Source organism: Podarcis melisellensis (genome assembly GCF_964234715.1).
Source record: "Podarcis melisellensis genome assembly, contig: HAP1_SCAFFOLD_266, whole genome shotgun sequence".
Classification (NCBI taxonomy): Eukaryota; Metazoa; Chordata; class Lepidosauria; order Squamata; family Lacertidae; genus Podarcis; species Podarcis melisellensis.
The window spans coordinates 49,775-72,609 of NW_028112942.1; the positions used below are offsets into that span (position 1 = coordinate 49,775).

The 22,835-nt window shown below is 43.1% G+C and overlaps 2 protein-coding genes across 2 annotated transcripts; both read left to right on the plus strand.

Annotated features, from left to right (window-relative positions):
* Positions 1–553: 553 nt before the first annotated feature.
* Positions 554–10,801, plus strand: LOC309362445 (vomeronasal type-2 receptor 26-like). The gene is made up of 6 exons (XM_081931799.1): positions 554–904; positions 2,575–2,932; positions 3,452–4,261; positions 5,541–5,768; positions 8,234–8,360; positions 9,430–10,801. Exons 1-6 carry the CDS (start codon positions 690–692, stop codon positions 10,338–10,340), a joined length of 2,649 nt encoding a protein of 882 aa, XP_081787925.1. The 5' UTR covers positions 554–689; the 3' UTR covers positions 10,341–10,801.
* Positions 10,802–14,183: 3,382 nt separating this feature from the next.
* LOC309362442 (vomeronasal type-2 receptor 26-like) lies at positions 14,184–22,393 on the plus strand. Its single transcript, XM_081931796.1, has 6 exons — positions 14,184–14,746; positions 15,097–15,388; positions 15,911–16,720; positions 18,181–18,408; positions 19,976–20,102; positions 21,184–22,393. The coding sequence occupies exons 1-6, from the start codon at positions 14,532–14,534 to the stop codon at positions 22,092–22,094; spliced, it is 2,583 nt and encodes an 860-aa protein (XP_081787922.1). The 5' UTR covers positions 14,184–14,531; the 3' UTR covers positions 22,095–22,393.
* Positions 22,394–22,835: the final 442 nt, after the last annotated feature.

Genomic DNA, 22,835 nt, shown 5'->3' on the forward strand with positions numbered 1-22,835 from the left:
AAACTTAGTTGGTCTCTAAGGTGCTACTGCAAGGAATTTTCTTTTATTTTGTTTCAGCTGCTAACTGAGACACTTTTAAAAGACACATCACTTCCAGAATCAGAGCCTGCATATCTCTGAATGTCAGTTGCTGGGATCAACTCTATTGCCATCAGCTTGGGTGGATCCCAGAAATGTCTGATTAGCCACTGGGTGCAACAAGATACTGCACTGGATTAAGCTTTGAACTGAACCAGCAGTAGGACTCTTCTAATGCTCTTGTCAGCAGCAAAGTTCATGCCAAACTCTCACGCACCATGTGACCCATGTCAAACTTTGAAGCAGCAACTTTGTTTCCTCCCAAACATGTTTATCTCCAACTCTGCTCCTGCCCCTCAAGCCACACAGAGACTTCAGGTTGTTGCAAAGATGAAGTTCCTTCCCCTTATAATTATCAACATCATAGTGATTTATTCTGCCTTGTTCCTGAGGGAAAAGTTGATGCACAGGAAATCATCTGTGTCAGAGACAGACTGAGTCAAGACTGAGAGTAAGGGGGGTGGGATACATCTGTGTGAGGTTTAATGGCTCTGAAGGTATACCTGACCACTACCCATATTGGATAAATAGGAGTTTTGGGGCTTCTTCTGATGTAGCTGGCTATGGGGGAGAGAGGAACACTCACAAGAGAGGTGTAGCAGTCAGTCAGAATGAGATCCCAGATGCTGATGCTGCTCATTTTGCTTGAATCCTGTAGAAACCTGAAGGCAAAATGCCCCTTGAATCCGATCCGGGAAGGAATCAAAGCACAGAATTATTTCCAGACTGGCGACTTCCTCATTGGCGGGATAATATCTCCAAATATATTTGGTCTACAACTTCCATACATCTTTTCACAGCCCCCATTAACCAGGTTTAAGGACGAGTAAGTAATTATATGCAGAAGGACGTCACGTTTTTCTACTGCACCCCAATGGCTCCTGCTTACTAGGGAAATAGTCTCCATTTTAGGGGTGAGGACTCTGCGGTCTTTTAGATGTTGCAGGACTACAACTCCCATCACCCCTGATCACTGGCCATGCTGGCAGGGGCTGAAGGGAGCTTGAATTTCGCAGCAGCTAGTGGGTTGCATGTTCCCAGACGTGCTCTATTTTTACCTTCTGTGCTGCTGTGTTGCTTGTTGAAGAACACAAGTGTATAAATGAACCTGATCAGGCATCAAAATGATTCACTCAATGATCACAGCTGCATTCGTGAGATGAGTGGGACACTGGAGAAAATCCTACTTTGTGTTCCTGGTATGCAGGCGTATGGAAAATAGCACTTTCTGAACACTTGACCCAATGCAGCAGAGTTTTTAATGGACACGTAAATGAAGCCAATTTTTAAGCATGTGCTTGTTCTTTACAGATCACATTAAGAAGCCAGCACAATTATTGCAACCCCCTATAACACATGTATCTCTATGGAGAGGAGTAATTAACCAGTGAGCCTATTATGTATGTACCTTAAGGTTACTTCCAATAACATATACTCCAAGTCTTGTGTCTGCTGTTCATGTTAAGTTTATAGTGTTACTGTTGAAAACCAAAACAAAACATATTTAAACAAACAAAACAGAGGTCTTTTGTACTGATATTTGGGAAGGCATTTGATTCCATCCTTTCCCCTGTCTGAAATAACCTCCCAGAAGATATCAGCAGAATTAGTGTTTGCGACTGCCATTGCATTGAGACTGAACAGTCCACACAGGGAGCAATATGAATGACAAGGAAACTATCCTTCTGGATGAAATGTTAGTTTAAGTGGACATTATCTCAACCTGGAACTACTCAAGAAGCCTCCCTTGATGCAGAATGAGACACGCAATTGCAAGCTTAGCCAAGTTCAGTGCTTCTGGGAATTAATTTGGTTCCAGGGACTTTTTCTCCTCTTCACTCCCCCCTCCCCAGCAGCAATCTACATTCCTAAGATTGTGCTGTGCCAGACACCTGAATTCACTTGCACAGGAGAGAAGGAAGGAAATCCATCCTTCTGATGGTTTGTTTCACAGAAAGACTGGTTGAAACTGACCTTTATTAAATAACAGCCCAATCTGAATCATGCCTATTGAAAAAAAGTCATACTAATCAAATAGAGCTTCTAAACAGACTTAGCTCTCCATTGCAGTTGGCTCTTTATGCAACTCCTTTGAAGCAGCCAATACGAGCCTTAGCAGCCTTGTCCCCATATTTCTCACACATTCGGAAACGAGAATGTTTTCTTCATTTTCCTTCTTTGAAGATGTGTGCTTCTCCTCTTGAGAAATTCTTATATTTTAATTCTTAGGTGGCAAATGGATTTTCATCTTGTGAGAAGGATATGTCTCTTCTCACCCTTCAAACAAACATACAGACTAGAGTCCCCCTATTGCAACAATGAAAATCCAGACACAAAAGTTATTTTGAGTTATTTTAAAGGAAATTCCAGGGATTACCACCTGGACACTGTTTCCTACTGCCGTCTTCCTTCTATGTCCGTATGGCAGCCCTAATGCAGACCATTAATTGGGAATCAATTTATGGTGAATGGTTTTAATTGATTGATTTCTTACAGTCTGTTGCCTAGGTTCTACTGGCATATCTTGTCCTTTTTGTTCACCATTCAAGAGATCAACCAGAATCCCAGGCTCTTACCCAACATCACCCTGGGCTACAGCCTCTATGAGAACTATTACAATGCAAGGATCACTTCCGACGCCATGCTAGACCTGCTTGCAGGTGGGGAAAGCAATATTCCAAACTATAGCTGTGGAAAATGGAATAATATCTTGGCTGTGCTTGCAGGTGGGGAAAGCAATATTCCAAACTATCGCTTTGGAAAATGGAATAATATCTTGGCTGTGCTTGAAGGAGCCGATTCCATCCTCTCCAAAGTGATTTCAACCACGTCAGGCATGTACAAAATCCCACAGGTATGAAGGATGGGGCATGGAGGGACACAAAACAGGTTCGGCAGCAAAATAAATTCACTGTATCGTCAGCAGAGTAAAATAGAGGCATCAAAGAGGGAGAAAATCCTGAGCTATGTTAAGCTAGATAGCTCAGTTGGTTAGAGTGTGGTGCTGCCAACGTCAAGGTTGCAGGCTTGATCCCCGTATGGGACAGCTGCATTGCAGGGGGGAAGATAACATGAACCCCAGAAGTTTATTCCCTGTTTAGGTAAGCTTTTAATGTTTAATAGGTTATTGTATTTTAGTGCTCTGTTGTAAGCCGCCCAGAGTGGCTGGGCAATCCTCGCCAGATGAGCGGGGTATAAATAATAAATTATTATTATTATTATTAACACGGAGACTTTGCTAGGGTTACAGCCTCCCAAAGTTTCAAAATAAAACTATCAGCCCCAGTCAGCACAACATTTGTTAGGTATTAAGTATTTCAGGCTAAATCTGTTCTTTGAAAATGAAACATTGTACTTTTCCTCCCCACTCCAGATTAGTTATGGCTTTGTATCTGAGGTTGTTGATGAGAACACCAAAGTCCCTTTTGTCTACCGTACGGTCCCCAATGAAGAAGTTCAGTACATGGCGATTGTAAAGTTCCTCCAGCATTTTGGATGGACGTGGATCGGCCTCTTTGCTCCAGACAATGAGAATGGAGAAAGGTTCTTGAGTGCCATGACATCTCTGATGGCCAGCAATGGAATTGGTGTTGCCTTTTCAATAAGAATATCAGAAAAGAATGAACCTAAGATGTTCACACAAAGAGAATTAATTGCCCTACGGAGAGAGACCAATGTATTCCTTTACTATGTTAGCAGTAGTAGGTTAGTGCCTTTAATCATTATACTACAACGACAACACCAGAAACAAATTCGGCCAAAAGTATGGCTCACAACAGCTTTTCAAGACATTGACATCAATTTGCTTTACGGTCCCAAGATGTTGAAGTATATCCATGGTTCATTCTCCTTTGTAATGAAGACCAAAATAAGGAGCAAACGTGACTGCTGTAAATCAGAGTCCCATCCTCTTAAACTTTTTCTGCAAAAAACATTAAGTTGTTCATACTCAAAGCACGTCCTCGCTGTGAGAAGTTGGACAAGATGCAGAGATGTGGAGAATCCGGAGGTGCCGTCTGAAGAGGAGCTGCAGACTGTTCTGTCTCAAGACAGCCACAGAACATACTTCAGTGTCCAAATCATGGCACATGCTTTAAATGTTGCCTGTTCATCCAGATCAAAGCAGATGTTGATGGCGGGTGAAGGAGACCAGTTGGCATGTCAAAGGCTACAGCCATGGCAGGTATTTCCTTTCTGTCAGGGAACTGACATCAGAGACTAGCGGAGAGGGAAGTCGCCCCAATGATGCAGGGGAGGGAACTAGCAAGGAGAGAGAGAGAGCTTCCGTTGGGGAAGGAAATCAAGGTGACACCAGGAAGAAAGGGGAGGCCGAGAATACTTCGGAGGGGAGGCTCCGGGACTCTTCCAGTGAGATCAGTGGGGAGAGTGCAGGACCTCCGCTTGGCACGCCCACTCTGCGCAGAAGGCTTCCGCGGAAAGAAGCTAGGCGGAGACTTGCTGTCAAGGAATTCTTATGTTGGAAGAAGTTCAGGAAATGCCCACTGACGGATTCTGCCAGTGATTGAGACAGTCGCGTTGTGAGGGCTGTCAAACCGGAAAAAGGTTTAGCTACACAACCAGCTTGGAACAGTTGAGGAGTTTACGCACAAGCAACCCCAATTCCCATTACACTTTCCCTTTCTAGAAATCAAAGTTCTTTCTACCAACTCTACAATAATCATTCTCATTGATTTATACATGAATGCAACAGTGAGGAAAAGGTTTTTGTTTTATTTATTTAGATTTAGATTCTTTTTTTAGGCTCCTAATGGAAGATTATATAGCTGTATATCATCTATATCTATATCTATATCTATATCATCTATATCTATATCTATATATCTATCATCTATCTATCTATCTATCTATCTATCTATCATCTATCTATCTATCATCTATCTATCTATCTATCTATCTATCTATCTATCTATCTATCTATATCTATCTATATCTATCTATCTATCATCTATCTATCTATCTATCTATCTATCTATCTATCTATCATCTATCATCTATCTATCTATCTATCTATCTATCTATCTATCTATCTATCATCTATCTATCTATCTATCTATCTATCTATCTATCTATCTATCTATCATCTATCTATCATCTATCATCTATCTATCTATATAGTGTATTTCATAAAATATCAAGGTGGTCTACTGCAATAAAAAACATAAGACCATATAATAAAATCAAAAGAAGCCAAAACAAATTAAAAGCCCCTCCACCTGGTGGCTGTCTGTTTAGTCTTGCCAGTAGGAGAAGTTGTGGCACAACAAGAGTTTCGAGTTCCAAGGAAGCAGGGATGAGGCATCTAAAATGCCTTCTAAGTTCAAGTGTTTAGTCCTCCGTAAATTTCAACGAGGCCAGGTATGCCAGGACTTGGGAGCTGAAAGGGAGAAGGGATGAGATCTCCAAAATGCTTTGAAATGCTGGTGTTTTCCCTGTCATTCCAGCTTCACCCTTTCTTAAGAGAAACCCGGTTGTTGAACACTTCCATGGGCGGACTGTATTTGGGTGAGAATGGGGAGCTGCCAATCATGTTTGATATTGAGAATTGGGTGGTGCTTCCCAATGAGTCTTGTGTTAGAGTGAAAATCGGGAGTATAGAGAGAGAGGCATCCACTGACTTCAAGCTCACCATTAACCCAGAAGCTATTGTGTGGCCCAAGTGGTTCAACCAGGTAAGAGCCCCTTTATTCCACATGATACACATAAAGATCTAGTAATCTGTTGAATATTTCCAAGAGGAATTCAAGTATAATCTTTTGGAAGTTTGGCGGATGATTTCATTATAATTAATTAAGTAAATTATTAAATGTCTATAATGCTCTTCATGTGCAGATACACGCACACACGTATGTGTGTATGTATGTTTGTATGTTTGTATGTATGTATGTATGTATGTATGTAATTTTTTCATTTATTGTGGGAGCCTTTTTGTGGAACCTGATTGAGCTGCACAATATGGTAAATCCAGCAACAGAAAAATTCCTGTGGTGCCCGCCTTACCTAGATGCCAGAAGCACGTACTTATTTTGCTTAAAGGCTAATCCAGCCCGGCCCTGTGAGATCTCATGAGAACATCGCAGAGCCCACTCAAGAGCATCCTGGAGCCCAGTGAGCAAACCAGAGAGCTTGGGAGTGAGGCCTGCTTGGCATGCCAGTTTCGGTAGGTCAGGGTGGTTGTGCAGGAGCCGTTCCAAGGGGCTCATTCGAGTGCAGTCGAATTTTGGTTCTGGAACTTAATCCATTCTGGAAGTCCACTCAACTCCCCAAACTGTTCGAAAATGAAGGAACGGCTTCCAATTGGCTGTGGGAGCTTCCTGCACTCAACTGAAAGCCACTTGCTTCCGGGTTTGCAGCTTTCGGGAGCTGATATGCTTGGGAGCCAAGCCATTCAGGAACCAAGCTACTACTGCATATACATTTTGGCATATACTACTCCTTCCCCGGAATGTAACCCCTGCTTAAGATGTGATCCTACTCTATATTTAAATACTGCTCTTCATCAGAGTGTTTTATTGCTGCTGTTCCTGGGATGGGATTTTTCCTTTCTTTTCTTTTGTTTCTGCATCTTTTGCCCTGTGCCTAGAGAACTTGTTGGGTTGTTTCCAAACTCTATGAATCAACTCCATTGACACAAATACTCGTGGCAAACAAATACTTCCCCTGTATGTACCTTCTTTTTTTATTATTATTAGACTGTGCCTCAGTCCAGTAGTTCAAAGACCTATGTAATAATACTCTTTTCAGTACATTTCCGAGCACAATACAAAGTGTTGGTGCTGACCTTTAAAGCCCTAAACCGCCTCAGCCCAGTATATCTGAAGGAGCGTCTCCACCCCTATCGTTCAGCCCAGACACTGAGGTCCAGCTCCGAGGGCCTTCTGGCGGTTCCCTTCCTGCAAGAAGTGAGGTTACAGGGAACCAGGCAGAGGGCCTTCTCGGTAGTGGTGCCTGCCCCGTGGTACGCCCTCCCATCAGATGTCAAGGAAATAAACAACTACCTGACTGTTATAAGACATCTGAAGGTAGCCATGTTCAGGGAAGTTCTTAATGATTGATGTTGTAATGTATTCCTAATCTTTTGTGGGCAGCCTCCCAGAGTGGCTGTGGAAACCCAGCCAGATGGGTGGGGTATAAAAAAATTGTTATTGTTATTATTTAAAAAGCAAACACAGCAGGGAGGCTTCCATATTACATAATAATAATAATAATAATAGTTATAATAATTTATTATCTGTACCTCACCCATCTGGCTGGGCCTCCCAAGCCACTCTGGGAGGCTTCCACAGAGTCCAAAAATACACTAAAATGTCACACATTAAAAAGTTCCCTGAACAGGGCTGCCTTAAGATGTCTTCTGAATGTCAGGTAGTTGTTTATCACTTTGACATCTGCTGGAAGGGCGTTCCACAGGGCGGGCGCCACTACCGAGAAGGCCCCCTGCCTGGTTCCCTGTAGCTTTGCTTCTCGCAATGAGAGAACCGCCAGAAGGCCCTCGGCGCTGGACCTCAGTGTCCGGGCAGAACCATGGGGGTGGAGACGCTCCTTCAGGTATACTGGGCCGAGGCCATTTACATAAAGCATAGGAGCCGACTCCTAGGAGCTGTGGGGGCTTTGGCCCCCACATTAAAATATTTGAGGGGGCTGGGGCCCCATAAAGTTGATGGGCATCGATTATGTGTTGTGACTTTTAGATGACATCTGAAGGCAGCCCTCTTAATGATTGATGTTTTAATGTATTTCTAATCATTTGTTGGAAGCCGCCCAGAGTGGCTGGGGAAACCCAGCCAGATGGGTGGGGTATAAATAAATTATTATTCTTATTGTTTAAAAAGCAAACACAGTAGGGAGGTTTCCGTTCTACATCAAGCATACAGCCAACTCCTAGGAAATCCTATTGGCCCCCGCAATAAAATATTAGAGGGGACTGCGGCCCCATAAACTTGATGGGCATCGATTATGTGTTATGCGGCTTACCTGGGTCCCCACAATATTTTACTCAAGTTGGCACCCCTTACATCAAGGGTGCTTTCTTGTGGGACTGGAGACCCTGTTGGGTTCTTTCCAGACTCTCTGAGTTCCATATGCACAAATATTGCCGACACTTCCCCTTTAATGTGCATCTTTTCTTTATGGCTAGACTCTTCCTCACGCCAGGTGTACCAAAAGGTGTCGCCCAGGATATGCCAAGATGGTTCAAGAAGGGAAGCCGATTTGCTGCTACGCTTGTGTTCCGTGTGGGGAAGGGACCATATCTACACAGGAAGGTGGGTGACGCCACAGGAGATGGAATTTGTTGGGAGAATATGAATAGGGCAACATATTAGTCAGACACATTCTGGGAAGATTTTAAAGACATATTTGGATGCAGATCCTTTCTTGATTTTTAATCCCCTCCCGGGAAGTAATTTTAAAGAAATGACTCGCAGGAAGCAATCTCTGGGATGCAAATTGGGTTCAGCCTGCCCTGCCCATAAGGCACAGCTTTGGTTATTTTATAGCAAGCCTTCTCGGATCAGACAACCAGAACCACCCTCACAAAAGTGAATTAAAAATGTCTTTAAAATAAACAAGAAATAGTGAAAATAGCAATTCATTTAAAAGAGAGAAAGCATGATGCACAATAATAAAAAAATTAGGTGAACTTTACATTGCATTGCATTGTAGAACAATTAAAAATTATGGGATTTCAGCAGGATGTTATTGGATATCCCAGACAAGGTGTTTGAGAACAGCTGAAGCAGCTTGGAAGAGAGGAGTTCAAGGATATTAAAAATAAATAAATTATAAGTTGTGTGTCCTTGTTTCTCAGTTTGATCCATTTACATGGTTTGCATGTTTGTGGTATTTCGTTCATTGTGACCTGCTGTTTTTTATTGATTATTGATTGGTAAATCTTTATTGTACATGATAAGTGTAAGCTGTTTAGCATTTGCTGATATTAGATTTTACTGTTTACTATTCCTTAGTATTATTGAATATTATAGAATATTGCTTTATTTGATATGTTGTTTATTTTAAAGTTATGCTTTTATTATGACTTTGTGTGTGTGTATTACGTCTGTGATCTTTGCTGTCTATTTCGTAGTTTCTTCAGCTTGTAACCCTCCTTCTGCATAGCAATATAGAAAGGCAGTATACAAATTAAAAATGAACTGAAATATGGAAATGAAGTAGTGTTACTGCCCAAAAACTATCGCATAAGGAAATGCACCAAAAAGCATTTCAATACAATACATTCTCATTTTCTGATATCTCCCATATGAGTGCATTTCTCGACATGTAATAGAATATGTCTGTAAGCAAAGCCAAAGCCATTCCTTTTCTCCTCCTCAGATGCAGAGCGTTGCACCAAATGTCCAGAAGAACAATATCCAAACCAGGACCGAGATCACTGCATTCCGAGGATTATCACCTTCCTATCATATAAAGAATATTTGGGGATTCTCCTGACTTCTTTGGCTCTCTTCCTGTCCTTGACCACAGGCTTTGTTGTAGGGATCTTCATTAAACACAAGGAAACTCCCATAGTCAAAGCCAACAACAGGGACCTCTCCTACATCCTCCTTGTCTCCCTCCTGCTGTCCTTTTTGTCCTCCTTCCTCTTCATTGGCCCTCCCAGGAAAGTCACCTGCCTCCTTCGACAAACGGCCTTCAGCACCATCTTCTCAGTTGCTGTATCTTCTTTGCTGTCCAAAACCATCATGGTGGTGCTGGCCTTCCTGGCCACAAAGCCAGGGAACAGGGTGAGGAGATGGTTAGGGAAAAGTCTGGCCAACTCCATTGTCCTTTCCTGTTCCAGTGTCCAAATGGTCATTTGCATCATTTGGCTGGGCATCTCTCCCCCATTCCAAGACTCCGACATGCATTCCCAGGCTGGAGAGATCACCCTGCAATGCAATGAAGGGTCTATTGCCATGTTTTATGCTGCCCTGGGTTACATGGGCTTCCTGGCTGCCATCTGCTTCACGGTGGCTTTCCTGGCCAGGAAGCTGCCTGGGGCCTTCAATGAAGCCAAGCTGATCACCTTCAGCATGCTGGTCTTCTGCAGCGTTTGGGTCTCCTTTGTGCCCACCTACCTGAGCACAAAGGGGAAATACATGGTAGCCGTGCAGATCTTCTCTATCTTGGCTTCTAGTGCTGGGCTTCTGGGCTGCATCTTCATTCCCAAATGCTACATTATTGTTCTGAGGCCTGATCTGAACACAAAGGAACACCTGGCCACAAAAACTAAAGTTGTTGCCTGATTCTTAACATATTTATAACTGTTTTCCACCACAGTAGTAATGAAACACACAGAGTTGCCTTGGGAATGAATATATCTCCTTAGATAAAGTTTGCTCTTCATTTTTCATTCATCTTAAAGGATGAAATGGAATCATTGAACCACATCCCTGGAGAGTTTCTGGACATACAACTTTTAGGGATATCCCTACCTGTAGAGTCACCTGTAGTGCAGCCTCCCTCTTCATACATAATTAACTTTCCCTACCATATCCAGTATGTACTTTGACATGACCCACCTTCCTTTCTTCCTCAGTTCATAACTTAAGCCTAAATAATAACTTAGTGGAACTTGAAATTCTGCTTGTAGTATTAAAAACTGCAACTGAAAAACGGAATCTCACTTGAGTGTATTAATGCTTGAGGGAACCACCTGAAGGCCCTTGGAGCTGGACCTCAGTATCTGGTCTGGACGATGGGTGTGGAGACGCTCCTTTAGATATACATGGCCAATGTAATTTAGGGTTTTCAAGGTGAGCATCAACAAATAAATGTGACAGCTGTCTGTTTAGTGGGAGTGAGAGGGGCACCACGATAGCTGGAGCCAGAGACAAAGATGGAGAAGAACCACCACTGGCAAGTAAGAAGGCAGGTGAGTGGTGGTGGCATGAAGGCAGGTTGAGATTGGTGGAGTAGTCCCCACTCACCCCCATGGAGCAGACCTCTCACTTATTTGCACTGAGCTTCTGGAGAAGGGCAGGATCCATCCTTTTTGTCTCCCTCTCTTGTACAGCACCAGCACTCATAGACATCCAATGAATCGGAAGGTTGGGAGATTGAGAGCAAACATAATATTCAATCATGCAGTGCATAGTTACTTCCCCCAAATGTCAGTTGCTGGTGACCAGTGCCTGGCAAGGCCCACTGGTTTCATGCCCTGCTTGTGAGCTTCTCAGCAATGTCTGACTGGCCAGTGTGTTGCAGGACTAGATGGGAGTTTGGACTAACCCAGCAGGGCTGTTCTTAGCAAAGTTCAAGCCAAACTCATCCCCGAAATGCAAGTGACTCATGTTGCAGTCTGAAGCCATAAACAACCTGGTTCCAAACAGTTGGACTGAGATTACATACTGACTCTGCTCACAAGTGAAGCAGACAGACTCTGATTTCTTACAGAGAGCACAAAAGAGAAACTGGCTACTATGTCACATGTCAGAGTGACCCAACAGTTAGCAGTTAGGCCTGAATAACTTTAGTAGGCCCAAATGACTGTGCAGTCCCAGCACTTCCCAGCCTGCTTTGCTGCTTCTGCTTTCATGTGTCTTTGTCACATGACAAGTCTATGGGAAGCTGAAAGCAAAGTGCTCCTTAAATTTGATGAGGGAAGAAAATGAAGCGCAGAGTTCCTCGCGGCCTGGAGACTTCCTCCTTAGAGGAATCATATCTCCAAGAAGCTTTGTTGTGCAACTTCCATATAACCTTTCCCGGCCCCCAGTAACCAAGCTTAAAGTGTAAATAATTAAAAACATTATGGATATCAGGCTTCTCCACCACCGCTTCAGTAGTTCCCTTTCACAGGGAAATAGTTCTTATTTCAGGGATAGGGAGACAGTGGCCCTTCAGGCGCTGCTGGGCTCTGGCTCCTATCATCCTGATCACTTTTTGTGGAGGCCGAGGCTGAGGGGAGTTTCTAATCTCTTTTCCTTTTGCTCCTTTTGGTCTTCAAATAAAAACATCTTGGAGGTCCTGGGCCACAGGGAGGTTAGACTGGCCTCAACCATAGCCAGGAACTTTTTGGCTGTGGCCCCGATCTGGTGGAACGCTCTGTCCCAAGAGACTAGGGCCCTGCGGGACTTGACATCTTTCCTCAGGGCCTGCAAGACAGAGCTGTTCCACCAGGCCTTTGTCCAGGCACAGTCTGACCCCCTCCTTTGGTAATCCTCACAAAACTCTAGCCCAATGGTTGCCATTAATGTGATTTGAATTGATTTTAAAATGAAATGATTTTAGAATGCTGTGCTACTTTTATTGTTGTTAGCCGCTCTGAGCCCGGCTTCGGCTGTGCACGGTGGAGTATGAATAAAAATTCATTATTATTATTATCCATGTCTTTTAAAATTATAAGCTTGAGGACATAGGCTGTTTTAGGAATAATATTTGTAAGCTATAGTGGGAGATTTCCCAAAGAGCAAAATAAAGATGCTATAAATAAACTGAGGCCTTTGTCCAGTTGTAGAATTGTAGAGTTGAATGTCCCCACCCCTCTGAATCTTGAGTGGAACCACAGGTTGTTGTTGGAATTAAAAAATAATCTGGATCCCAGATAGTATTTTCCTGAGGGCTGCAGTAAACTCCACAGATATTATTATTATCATTATTTACTCAATTTATATAGCACCCTATACCGGGAGTGTTTTCGAGGTTACCAGCATGAGTTTGACCAAACTGCGGGAGGCAGTGGAGGACAGAGGTGTCTGGCGTTCTCTGGTCCATGGGGTCACGAAGAGTCGGACACGACTAAACGACTAAACAACAACAACAATACCGGGAGGTCTCAGGGCGGTTCACAGAACAAAATCAAAGTATAACTATGAAACCACAAAATACAAAATCAAAAACAATGCCTCAATAACCCCAACCTCCTACTGCATAGGCAAGCAGTTTCCTCTCACTGCAATTCCATGTATATGGTGATAAAACCATGTATATGGTGATAAAAAGGTCCAAAAGTATCATTGTCAAAGTTCCCTTAGCTCACTTGTAATGCCGAGGAAATAGATAATTCACAGTGGACCTCTTAAAATTTCTTATTCCCCATTCTTCACTAATAGCAATTGTGGAGTTGCCATTGTTGCTTGAAATCATTCCTGTACCAGGCTCTTTGATCTTGAGTCAGACTGCATTTATTCATAGCTGAATTTCCTAAGCTGCTTAAGACGTCGTCAAATGAATTGCTATAGTGCAAAATGAACTTAGCTAAATTAGAAGAAAAGGGACATTAAACTATTTTGGCATGTGAGTTTTGATGAGGATCAAAAGTACAAGACTAGGAGAAAACTTAGTACATGGAAGGACATGACTGAAACTTGATATTAGGTAGTCAGAAACGAGCTAAGCCAGACACCTCAGTTTGATTTTATTCTTATTCTTTTTATTTTATTTATTAAATTTCTATAGCACCCATAAGCCACAGATGTCAGGGTGGTTCACAACATAAAAATACAATATAAAAAAGACAAAATACATAATAAAAAGAACATAAACTAACCAATAATGCCTCCACCCAGAAGACAGTTCTAAGGGCATTGGATGTCAATCAGCCAAAGGCCAGGTTAAAAAGGAACGCTTCGCTTGGGACCTAAAGGTGTATAATGAAGGTACCAGCCGAACCTCCCTGGAGAGGAGGGTTTCCAGTCCCACAAGCAAGCACCCTTGATGTCAGGGGTACCAACTTGAATAAAATATTGTGGGGACCCAGGTAAGCCATGCCCCACAGAAATGATTATATGATGCAGTGTGCACACGCAATTTGGAGGGCAATACCCATCAACTTTGTAGGGTCCAGCCTTACTGGAAGGAAGTTTTATATTTTGTTTCAGCAGCTAACTGAGACACTTTTAAAAGGCAATCACATGACTTCCAGGATCAGAGACTGCATATTTCTTAATGCCAGTTGCTGAGGTCACCTACAGGAAAGAGCTGTTGCCATCAACTTGGGTTGGCCACTGGGTGCCACAGAATTCTGGATTAGATTAGGCTTTGAACAGAACCAGCAGCAGGACTCTTCTAATGCTCTTGTCAGCAGCAAAGTTCAGGCCAAACTCTCACGCACCACGTGACCCATGTCAAACTTTGGAGCAGCAACTTTGATTCCTCGCAACCCTGTTTATCTCCAACTCTGCTCCTGCCCCTCAGGCCACACAGAGACTTCAGGTTGTTGCAGAGATGAACTTCCTTCCCCTTATAATTATCAAAATCATCATGATTTATTCTGCCTTGTTCCTGAGGGAAAAGTTGGTGCGCAGAAGATCAGAGACAGACTGAATCATGACTGAGAGTAAGAGGGGTGGGATACATCTGTGTGAGGTTTAATGGTTCTGAAGCTATAGCTGACCATCACCCATATTGGTTAAATAGGAGTTTTGGGGCTTCTTCTGATGTAGCTGGCTATGGGGGAGAAAGGGACACTCACAAGAGAGGTGTAGCAATCAGTCAGAATGAGATCCCAGATGCTGATGCTGCTCATTTTGCTTGAATCCTGTAGAAACGTGAAGGCAAAATGCCCCTTGAATCCAATCCGGGAAGGAATCAAAGCACAGAATTATTTCCAGACTGGCGACTTCCTCATTGGTGGGATAATATCTCCAAATGTGTTTGGTCTACAACTTCCATACATCTTTTCGCAGCCCCCATTAACCAGGTTTAAATATGAGTAAGTAATTATATGCAGAAGGAAGTCACGTTTTTCTACTGTACCTCAATGGCTCCTGTTTACTAGGGAAACAGTCTCCATTTTAGGGGTGAGGACTCTGTGGTCTTCCAGATGTTGCAGGACTACAGCTCCCATCACCCCTGATCACTGGCCATGCTGGCAGGGGCTGAAGGGAATTTGAATTTCGCAGCAGCTAGTGGGTTGCATGTTCCCAGACGTGCTCTATTTTTACCTTTTGTGTTGCTATGTTGCTTGCTGAAGAACACAAGTGTATAAATGAGCCTGATCATGATTTATTTTCATTAAACAGTGAATGGTTTGACACTTTTTATTTGATTGATTTCATACAGATTGTCGAATAGGTTGTACTGGCACATCTCGTCCTTCTTGTTCACCATCCAAGAGATCAACCGGGATCCCAGGCTCTTACCCAATATCACTCTGGGCTACAGCCTCTATGAAAACTATGACAATGCAAGGATCACTTCCGATGCCATGCTAGACCTGATTGCAGGTGGGGAAATCAATAATCCAAACTATCGCTGTGGAAAATGGAATCATATCTTGGCTGTTCTTGAAGGAGCCAATTCCATCATCTCCAAAGTGATTTCAACCACGTCAGGCATGTACAAAATCCCACAGGTATGAAGGGTGGGGCATGAAGGGACACAAAAGAGGTTCAGCTGCAAAATAAATTCTCATTATCGTAAGCAGAGTCAAAAAGAGGCATCAAAGAGGGAGAAAATCCTGAGCTATGTCAAGCTAGATAGCTCAGTTGTTTGGAGTGTGGTTCTGCCAACGTCAAGGTTGCAGGCTTGATCCCCGTATGGGACAGCTGCATTGCAGGGGGAAGGACAAGATGAACCTCACAGTTGCTTCCAACTCTACGATTCTATGATTCTTCCCTGCTAGGGAAGCTTTTAATGTTTAATTTTAGTGTTCTGTTGGAAGCCGTCCAGAGTGGCTGGGGAAACCCAGCCAGATGGGCGGGGTAAAAATAATAAATTATTATTAAGACGGAGACTTTGCTAGTGTTGCAGCCTCTCAAAGCTTCCAAATAAAACTATCAGCCCCAGTCAGCACAATAATTGTTAGGTATTAAGTATTTCAGGCTAATCCTGTTCTTTGAAAATGAAACACTGTACTTTTTCTTCCCCACTCCAGATCAGTTATGGCTTTGTATCTGGGGTTGTTGATGAGAACACCAAAGTCCCTTTTGTCTACCGTACGGTCCCCAATGAAGAAGTTCAGTACATGGCGATTGTAAAGTTCCTCCAGCATTTTGGATGGACGTGGATCAGCCTCTTTGCTCCAGAGAATGAGAATGGAGAAAGGTTCTTGAGTGCCTTGACATCTCTGATGGCCAGCAACGGAATTTGTGTTGCCTTTTCTGTAAGAATACCAGAAAAGAATGAACCTAAGATGTTCACACAAATTGAATTTATTGCCCTATGGAGAAAAACCAATGTATTCCTTTACTATGCAAACATTCAGACGGCACTGGGTTTCATCATGACACTACAACAAGAACTTGAGAAACAAATTGGGCCAAAAGTATGGCTCACAACAGCTTTTCAAGACATGAGCATGAATTTATTTTTCTTTCCCAAGTCCTTGAAGTATATCCATGGCTCATTCTCCTTTGTAATGAAGACCAAAATGAGGAGCAAACGAGACTGTTGTAAAAAAGAGTCCTATCTTCTTAATCTTTTTTGGCAAAAAGCATTTAGCTGCGCATACTCAAAGCACGTCCTCACTGTGAGAGGTTGGACAAGATGCCGAGATGTGGAGAATCCGGAGGTGCCCTCTGAAGAGGAGCTGCAGACTGTTCTGTCTCAAGACAGCCACAGAACATACTTCAGTGTCCAAATCATGGCACATGCTTTAAATGTTGCCTGTTCATCCAGATCAAAGCAGATGTTGATGGCGGGTGGAGGAGACCAGTTGGCATGTCAAAGGCTACAGCCATGGCAGGTATTTCCTTTCCCTTTCTAGAAATCAAAGTTCTTTCTACCAACTCTACAATAATCATTCTTATTGATTTAGACACGAATGCAACAGTGAAGAAAAGGTTTTTGTTTTATTTATTTAGATTTAGATTCTTTTTTTAGGCTCCTGCTGTAAGATATATATACATTGGACAAACAAACAGACGAATAAATGCACGTATCGCAGAACACAAGAATGCCGTCAAAAAAGAAGAAAAAACTTCCTCTCTTTTCCAACACATGAAAGAAACAGGACACGAAATTAATTTTGCAGATTCCAAATTGCTCTTTAACATGGAACATCACCACAAGAGAATAATCATGGAAGCCATTGAGATAGAGAAACACCCCCACAACATGAACAAGCGTGACGACACATCCCGCTTGCCAGACATCTGGAAATTAGCCCTCCCCACAAAAACTGACACCAGATCCAGAGGCACACAGAACGCCATCACCAATCAACCACACCAGACCCAAACCCAGACCCTCTCCACAGATAAATTACAGACACCATCCAGTAGCCAAACCATGGTGGCACCTCCGGATGCTGCACCCCCCTGCAATCCCTACACAGATCTGGCTGACACAGGCCACAAAACCACAGCTCGCCCCTATACACGAAGCCAAGCCAGAGCACAACTAAGTGCAGTACAGCCATCTTCTCAGAAAAACTCTTCACAAAGTTCAAGAGGTCAAGACACAAAGACTTTAGCAACTAATCCACACCTAATGACCCACCTAAGTGGTACTCAGGATATCACTCAAGAAATCACTCAAGATATCCCTCAAGTAATTAAGGAACAAAAGAAGAAAAGGCACACTAGCCTGGGAACTTCCTCTCTGCCCAGAACATTGGAGGCTATACACCACACCCCCTCAACAGTATTTATAGGAACTCAAACACTGAGATCCTGCTCTGTTCCAGTAACAAGAAGCCGAAAGCACCAGCCTGAAGATGACGAGTGAGACCTCGTCGAAACGTCGCCTAGACACCCCAACTTTTACACGGGAAGACACCCGAGGACACCAAAACCTGCATTCCTGTACCCGTGAAAATCTACGAAAGCATATATATATATATATATATATATATATATATATATATATATGGTGTATTTCATAAAATATCAAGGTGGTCTAATGCAATAAAAACCATAAGACCATACAATAAAACCAAAAGAAGCCAAAACAAGTTAAAAGGAGACGTCCCTCCACCTGGAGGGTGTCTGTTTAGTCTTGCCAGTAGGATACGTTGTGGCACAACAGGAGTTTTGAGTTCCAAGGAAACAGGGATGAGGCATCTAAAATGCTTTCTAAGTTCGGGTGTTCAGTCCTCTGTAAATTCCAACAAGGCCAGGTATGCCAGGACTTTGGAGTTCAAAGGGTGCAGGGATGAGATGTCCAGAATGCTTTGAAATGCTGGTGTTTTCTCTGTCATTCCAGCTTCACACTTTCTTAAGAGAAACCCGGTTGTTGAACACTTCCATGGGCGGACTGTATTTGGGTGAGAATGGGGAGCTGCCAATCATGTTTGATATTGAGAATTGGGTGGTGCTTCCCAATGAGTCTTGTGTTAGAGTGAAAATTGGGAGTATAGAGAGAGAGGCATCCACTGACTTCAAGCTCGCCATTAACCCAGAAGCTATTGTGTGGCCCAAGAGGTTCAACCAGGTAAGAGCCCCTTTATTCCACATGATACACATGAAGATCTAGTAATCTGATGAATATTTCCAAGAGGAATTCAAGTATAATCTTTTGGAAGTTTGGCTGATGCTTTCATTATAATTAATTAAGTAAATTATTAAATGTGTATAATGCTCTTCATGTGCAGATACACACACACATGTATGTTTGCATTTGTGTTTATTTGTTTGTATGATGTAATTTTTTCATATATTGTGGGAGCCTTTTTGTGGAACCTGATTGAACTGCACGATATGGTCCATGGTAAATCCAGCAACAGAAAAATTCCTGTGGTCCCCGCCTTCCCTGGATGCCCTAAGCACATACTTATTTTGCTTCATGGTTAATCCAGCCCAGCCCTGCGAGATCTCATGAGAACATCTCAGAGCCCACGCAAGAGCATCCTGGAGCCCAGTGAGCAAACCAGAGAGCTTGGGAGTAAGGCCTGCTTGGCATGCCAGCTCCTGAAGGTCAGGATGGTTGTGCAGGAGCCGTTCCAAGAGCCGAATTCAAGTACAGTGGAATTTTGGTTCTTGAATTTAATCCATTCCAGAAGTCCGCTCAACTCCCCAAACTGTTCAAAAACCAAGGTATGGCTTCCGATTGGCTGTGGGAGGTTCCTGCACTCAACTGAAAGCCGCCTCATACGTTTGGCCTCCGAAAAATGTTCACAAACCGGAACACTTGCTTTCAGGTTTGCAGCGTTCGGAAGCTGATTTGTTTGGGAGCCAAGCCATTCAGGAACCAAGGTACCACTGTATATTCATTTTGGCATATACTACTCCTTCCCCGGAATGTAACCCCTGCATAAGATGTGATCATACTCTATGTTTAAATACTGCTCTTCATCAGAGTGCTTTATTGCTGCTGTTCTGGGATGGGATTTTTCTTTTCTTTTCTTTCTGGATCTTTTGCCCTGTGCGTAGAGAACTTATTGGGTTGTTTCCAAACTCTATGAATCAACTCCATAGACACAAAATCTCCTGGCACACAAATACTTCCCCTGAATGTACCTTCTTTTTTTATTAGACCGTGCCTCAGTCCAGTTGTTCAAAGACCTATGTGTTAATACTCTTTTCAGTTCATTTCTGAGCACAATTCAAAGTGCAAAGACACTGAGGTCGAGCTCCGAGGACCTTCTGGTGGTTCCGTCCTTCCAAGAAGTAAGGTTACAGGGAACTAGGCAAAGGGCCTACTCGGTGTTGGCGCACACCCTGTGGAACACCCTCACATCCCATGTCAAACACAGCAGGAAGGCTTCCGTTCTACATGAAGCATAGGGGCCAACTCCTAGGAGCTTTGGGGGCTTTGGCCCCCACAATAAAATATTTGAGGGGGCTGGGGCCCCATAAAGTTAATGGGCATTGATTATGTGTTGTGCGGCTTACCTGGGCCCCCACAATATTTTATTCAAGTTGGCACCCTTGACATCAAGGGTGCTTTCTTGTGGGACTGGAGACCCTGCTGGGTTCTTTCCAGACTCTCTGAGTGAGTTCCATATGCATAAATATTGCTGACACTTCCCCTTTAATGTGCATCTTTTCTTCATGGCTAGACTGTGCCTCACGCCAGGTGTACCAAAAGGTGTCACCCAGGATATGCCAAGGTGGTTCAAGAAGACAAGCCGGTATGCTGCTACGCTTGTGTTCCATGTGCGGAAGGGACCATATCTACACAAGAAGGTGGGTGATGCCAGAGGAGATGGAATTTGTTGGGAGAATATGAATAGGGCAACATAGCAGTCGGAAATATTCTGTGAAGATTCTAAAGACATATTTGGATGCAGATCCATTTTTGATTTCTGCCTTTTTATTCCCCTTCCAGGGAGTAATTTGAAAGAAATGACTTGCAGGAAGCAATCTCTGGGATGCCAATTGGGTTCAGCCTGCCCTGCCCATAAGGCACAGCTTTGGCTATTTTGTGCCAAGCCTTCTAGGATCAGAGAACCAGAACCAGCCTCACAAAAGGAAATTAAAAATGTCTTCAAAATAAACGAGAAATAGTGAAAATAGCAAATATTTATTTAAAAGAGAGAAAGCATAATGCACAATAATAAAAAAATAAGGTGAACATTCCATTCCATTGCATTGTAGAACAATTACAAATTATGGGATTTCAGCAGGAAGTTATTTGATATCCCAGACAAGGAGTTTGAGAACAGCTGTAGCAGCTTGGAAGAGAGGAGTTCAAGGATATTAAAAATCAATAAATTATAAGTTGTGTGTTCTTGTTTCTCAGTTTGATCCTTTTACATGGTTTGCATGTTTTGTGGTATTTCGTTCATTGTGACTTGCTGTTTTTTATTGATCATTGATTGGTAATTTTTATTGTACATGATAAGTGTAAGCTGTTTAGCATTTGCTGATATTAGATTTTACTGTTTACTATTCCTTAGTATTATTATTGAATATTATTGAATTTTGCTTTATTTGATATGTTGTTTATTTTAAAGTTATGCTTTTATGATGACTTTTTGTGTGTATTACGCCTGTGATCTTTGCTTTCTAGTCTATAGTTTCTTCAGCTTGTAACCCTCCTTCTGCATAGCAATATAGAAAGGCAGTATACAAATTAAAAGCGAAATGAAATATGGAAATGAAGTAGTGTTACTGCCTGAAAACTATCGCATAATGAGATGCACGAAAAAAGCTTCCCTTTCTTACAGTACATTCTCATTTTCTGATATCTCCCATGTGAGTGCATTTCTCAACATATAATAGTGTCTGTAAGCAAAGCCAAAGCCATTCCTTTTCTCCTCCTCAGATGCAGAGCGTTGCACCAGATGTCCAGAAGAACAATATCCAAACCAGGACCGAGATCACTGCATTCCGAGGATTATCACCTTCCTATCATATAAAGAATATTTGGGGATTCTCCTGACTTCTTTGGCTCTCTTCCTGTCCTTGACCACAGGCTTTGTTGTAGGGATCTTCATTAAATACAAGGAAACTCCCATAGTCAAAGCCAACAACAGGGACCTCTCCTACATCCTCCTTGTCTCCCTCCTGCTGTCCTTCTTGTCCTCTTTCCTCTTCATTGGCTGCCCCAGGAAAGTCACCTGCCTCCTTCGACAAACAGCCTTCAGCACCATCTTCTCAGTTGCTGTATCTTCTTTGCTGTCCAAAACCATCATGGTGGTGCTGGCCTTCCTGGCCACAAAGCCAGGGAACAGGGTGAGGAGATGGTTAGGGAAAAGTCTGGCCAACTCCATTGTCCTTTCCTGCTCCAGTGTCCAAATGGTCATTTGCATCATTTGGCTGGGCATCTCTCCCCCATTCCCAGACTCTGACAAGCATTCCCAGGCTGGAGAGATCACCCTGCAATGCAACGAAGGGTCTGTGGCCATGTTTTATGCTGCCCTGGGTTACATGGGCTTCCTGGCTGCCATCTGCTTCACGGTGGCTTTCCTGGCCAGGAAGCTGCCTGGGGCCTTCAATGAAGCCAAGCTGATCACCTTCAGCATGCTGGTCTTCTGCAGCGTTTGGGTCTCCTTTGTGCCCACCTACCTGAGCACAAAGGGGAAATACATGGTAGCTGTGCAGATCTTCTCTATCTTGGCTTCTAGTGCTGGGCTTCTGGGCTGCATCTTCATTCCCAAATGCTACATTCTTGTGCTGAGGCCTGATCTGAACACAAAGGAACACCTGGCCACAAAAACTAAAGTTGTTGTCTGATTCTTATCATATTTATAACTGTTTTCCTCCACAGAGTTGCCTTGGGAATGAATGTATCTCCTTAGATAAAGTTTGCTCTTCGTTTTTCATTCATCTTGAATGATGAAAGGGAATCATTGTATCACATGCCTGGAGATTTTATGGACTTACAACTTTTAGGGATAACCCTACCTGTAGAGTCTCCTGGAGTGCAGCCTCCCTCTTCATACATAATTATCTTTCTCTACCATATCCAGTTTGTACTTTGACATGACCCACCTTTCTTTCTTCCTGAATTCATAACCGTAGCCTAAAGAATAACTTAGTGTAACCTGAAATTCTGCTTCTAATGAAGGAGGTGAGGACAGGTTTCCCCACCTAGGCTCAAAGTCACCTCCCCTTTCTCTCTTCTAAAAATCCACAGCTTCAGCTTTTCCCTGCTCTTCTCTGCTTTCTCACATGATGCTGCTGCATAGGCTAAAGATTACTTTTATCAGCACGAGAGAGCTTCAAGAAGCTAATGAATAGACTCTATCAAGAATAAGCAGGCCTGGGAACTGAGTCTTATCTCATCCAGTTGCAACACATCTTGGACACGCTGAGACGCAAGGCTCCTCAACCCCCTTGGCTTCTCATCCCCCTTTCCTGGGAAGGGCGCCAAGAGTCCCAAGACAGGGGCTTTCTGTTCATGCTCAGGGAAACTCAGGAGGCAAGACTCCTGAGGAGGGGGAGAAGGGGGAGGGAACTGGAGGGGAATATATG

What these genes read in the sequence shown, in the direction of transcription:
- LOC309362442 (XM_081931796.1), top strand. Translation starts at nt 14,532, where the DNA reads ATGAGATCCCAGATGCTGATGCTGCTCATTTTGCTTGAATCCTGTAGA. An exon ending in TTAACCAGGTTTAAATATGA is followed by an intron (nt 14,747 to 15,096) that starts GTAAGTAATTAT and finishes GATTTCATACAG; the next exon opens with ATTGTCGAATAGGTTGTACT. An exon ending in GGCCCAAGAGGTTCAACCAG is followed by an intron (nt 18,409 to 19,975) that starts GTAAGAGCCCCT and finishes CTTCATGGCTAG; the next exon opens with ACTGTGCCTCACGCCAGGTG.
- LOC309362445 (XM_081931799.1), top strand. Translation starts at nt 690, where the DNA reads ATGAGATCCCAGATGCTGATGCTGCTCATTTTGCTTGAATCCTGTAGA. An exon ending in TTAACCAGGTTTAAGGACGA is followed by an intron (nt 905 to 2,574) that starts GTAAGTAATTAT and finishes GATTTCTTACAG; the next exon opens with TCTGTTGCCTAGGTTCTACT. An exon ending in GGCCCAAGTGGTTCAACCAG is followed by an intron (nt 5,769 to 8,233) that starts GTAAGAGCCCCT and finishes CTTTATGGCTAG; the next exon opens with ACTCTTCCTCACGCCAGGTG.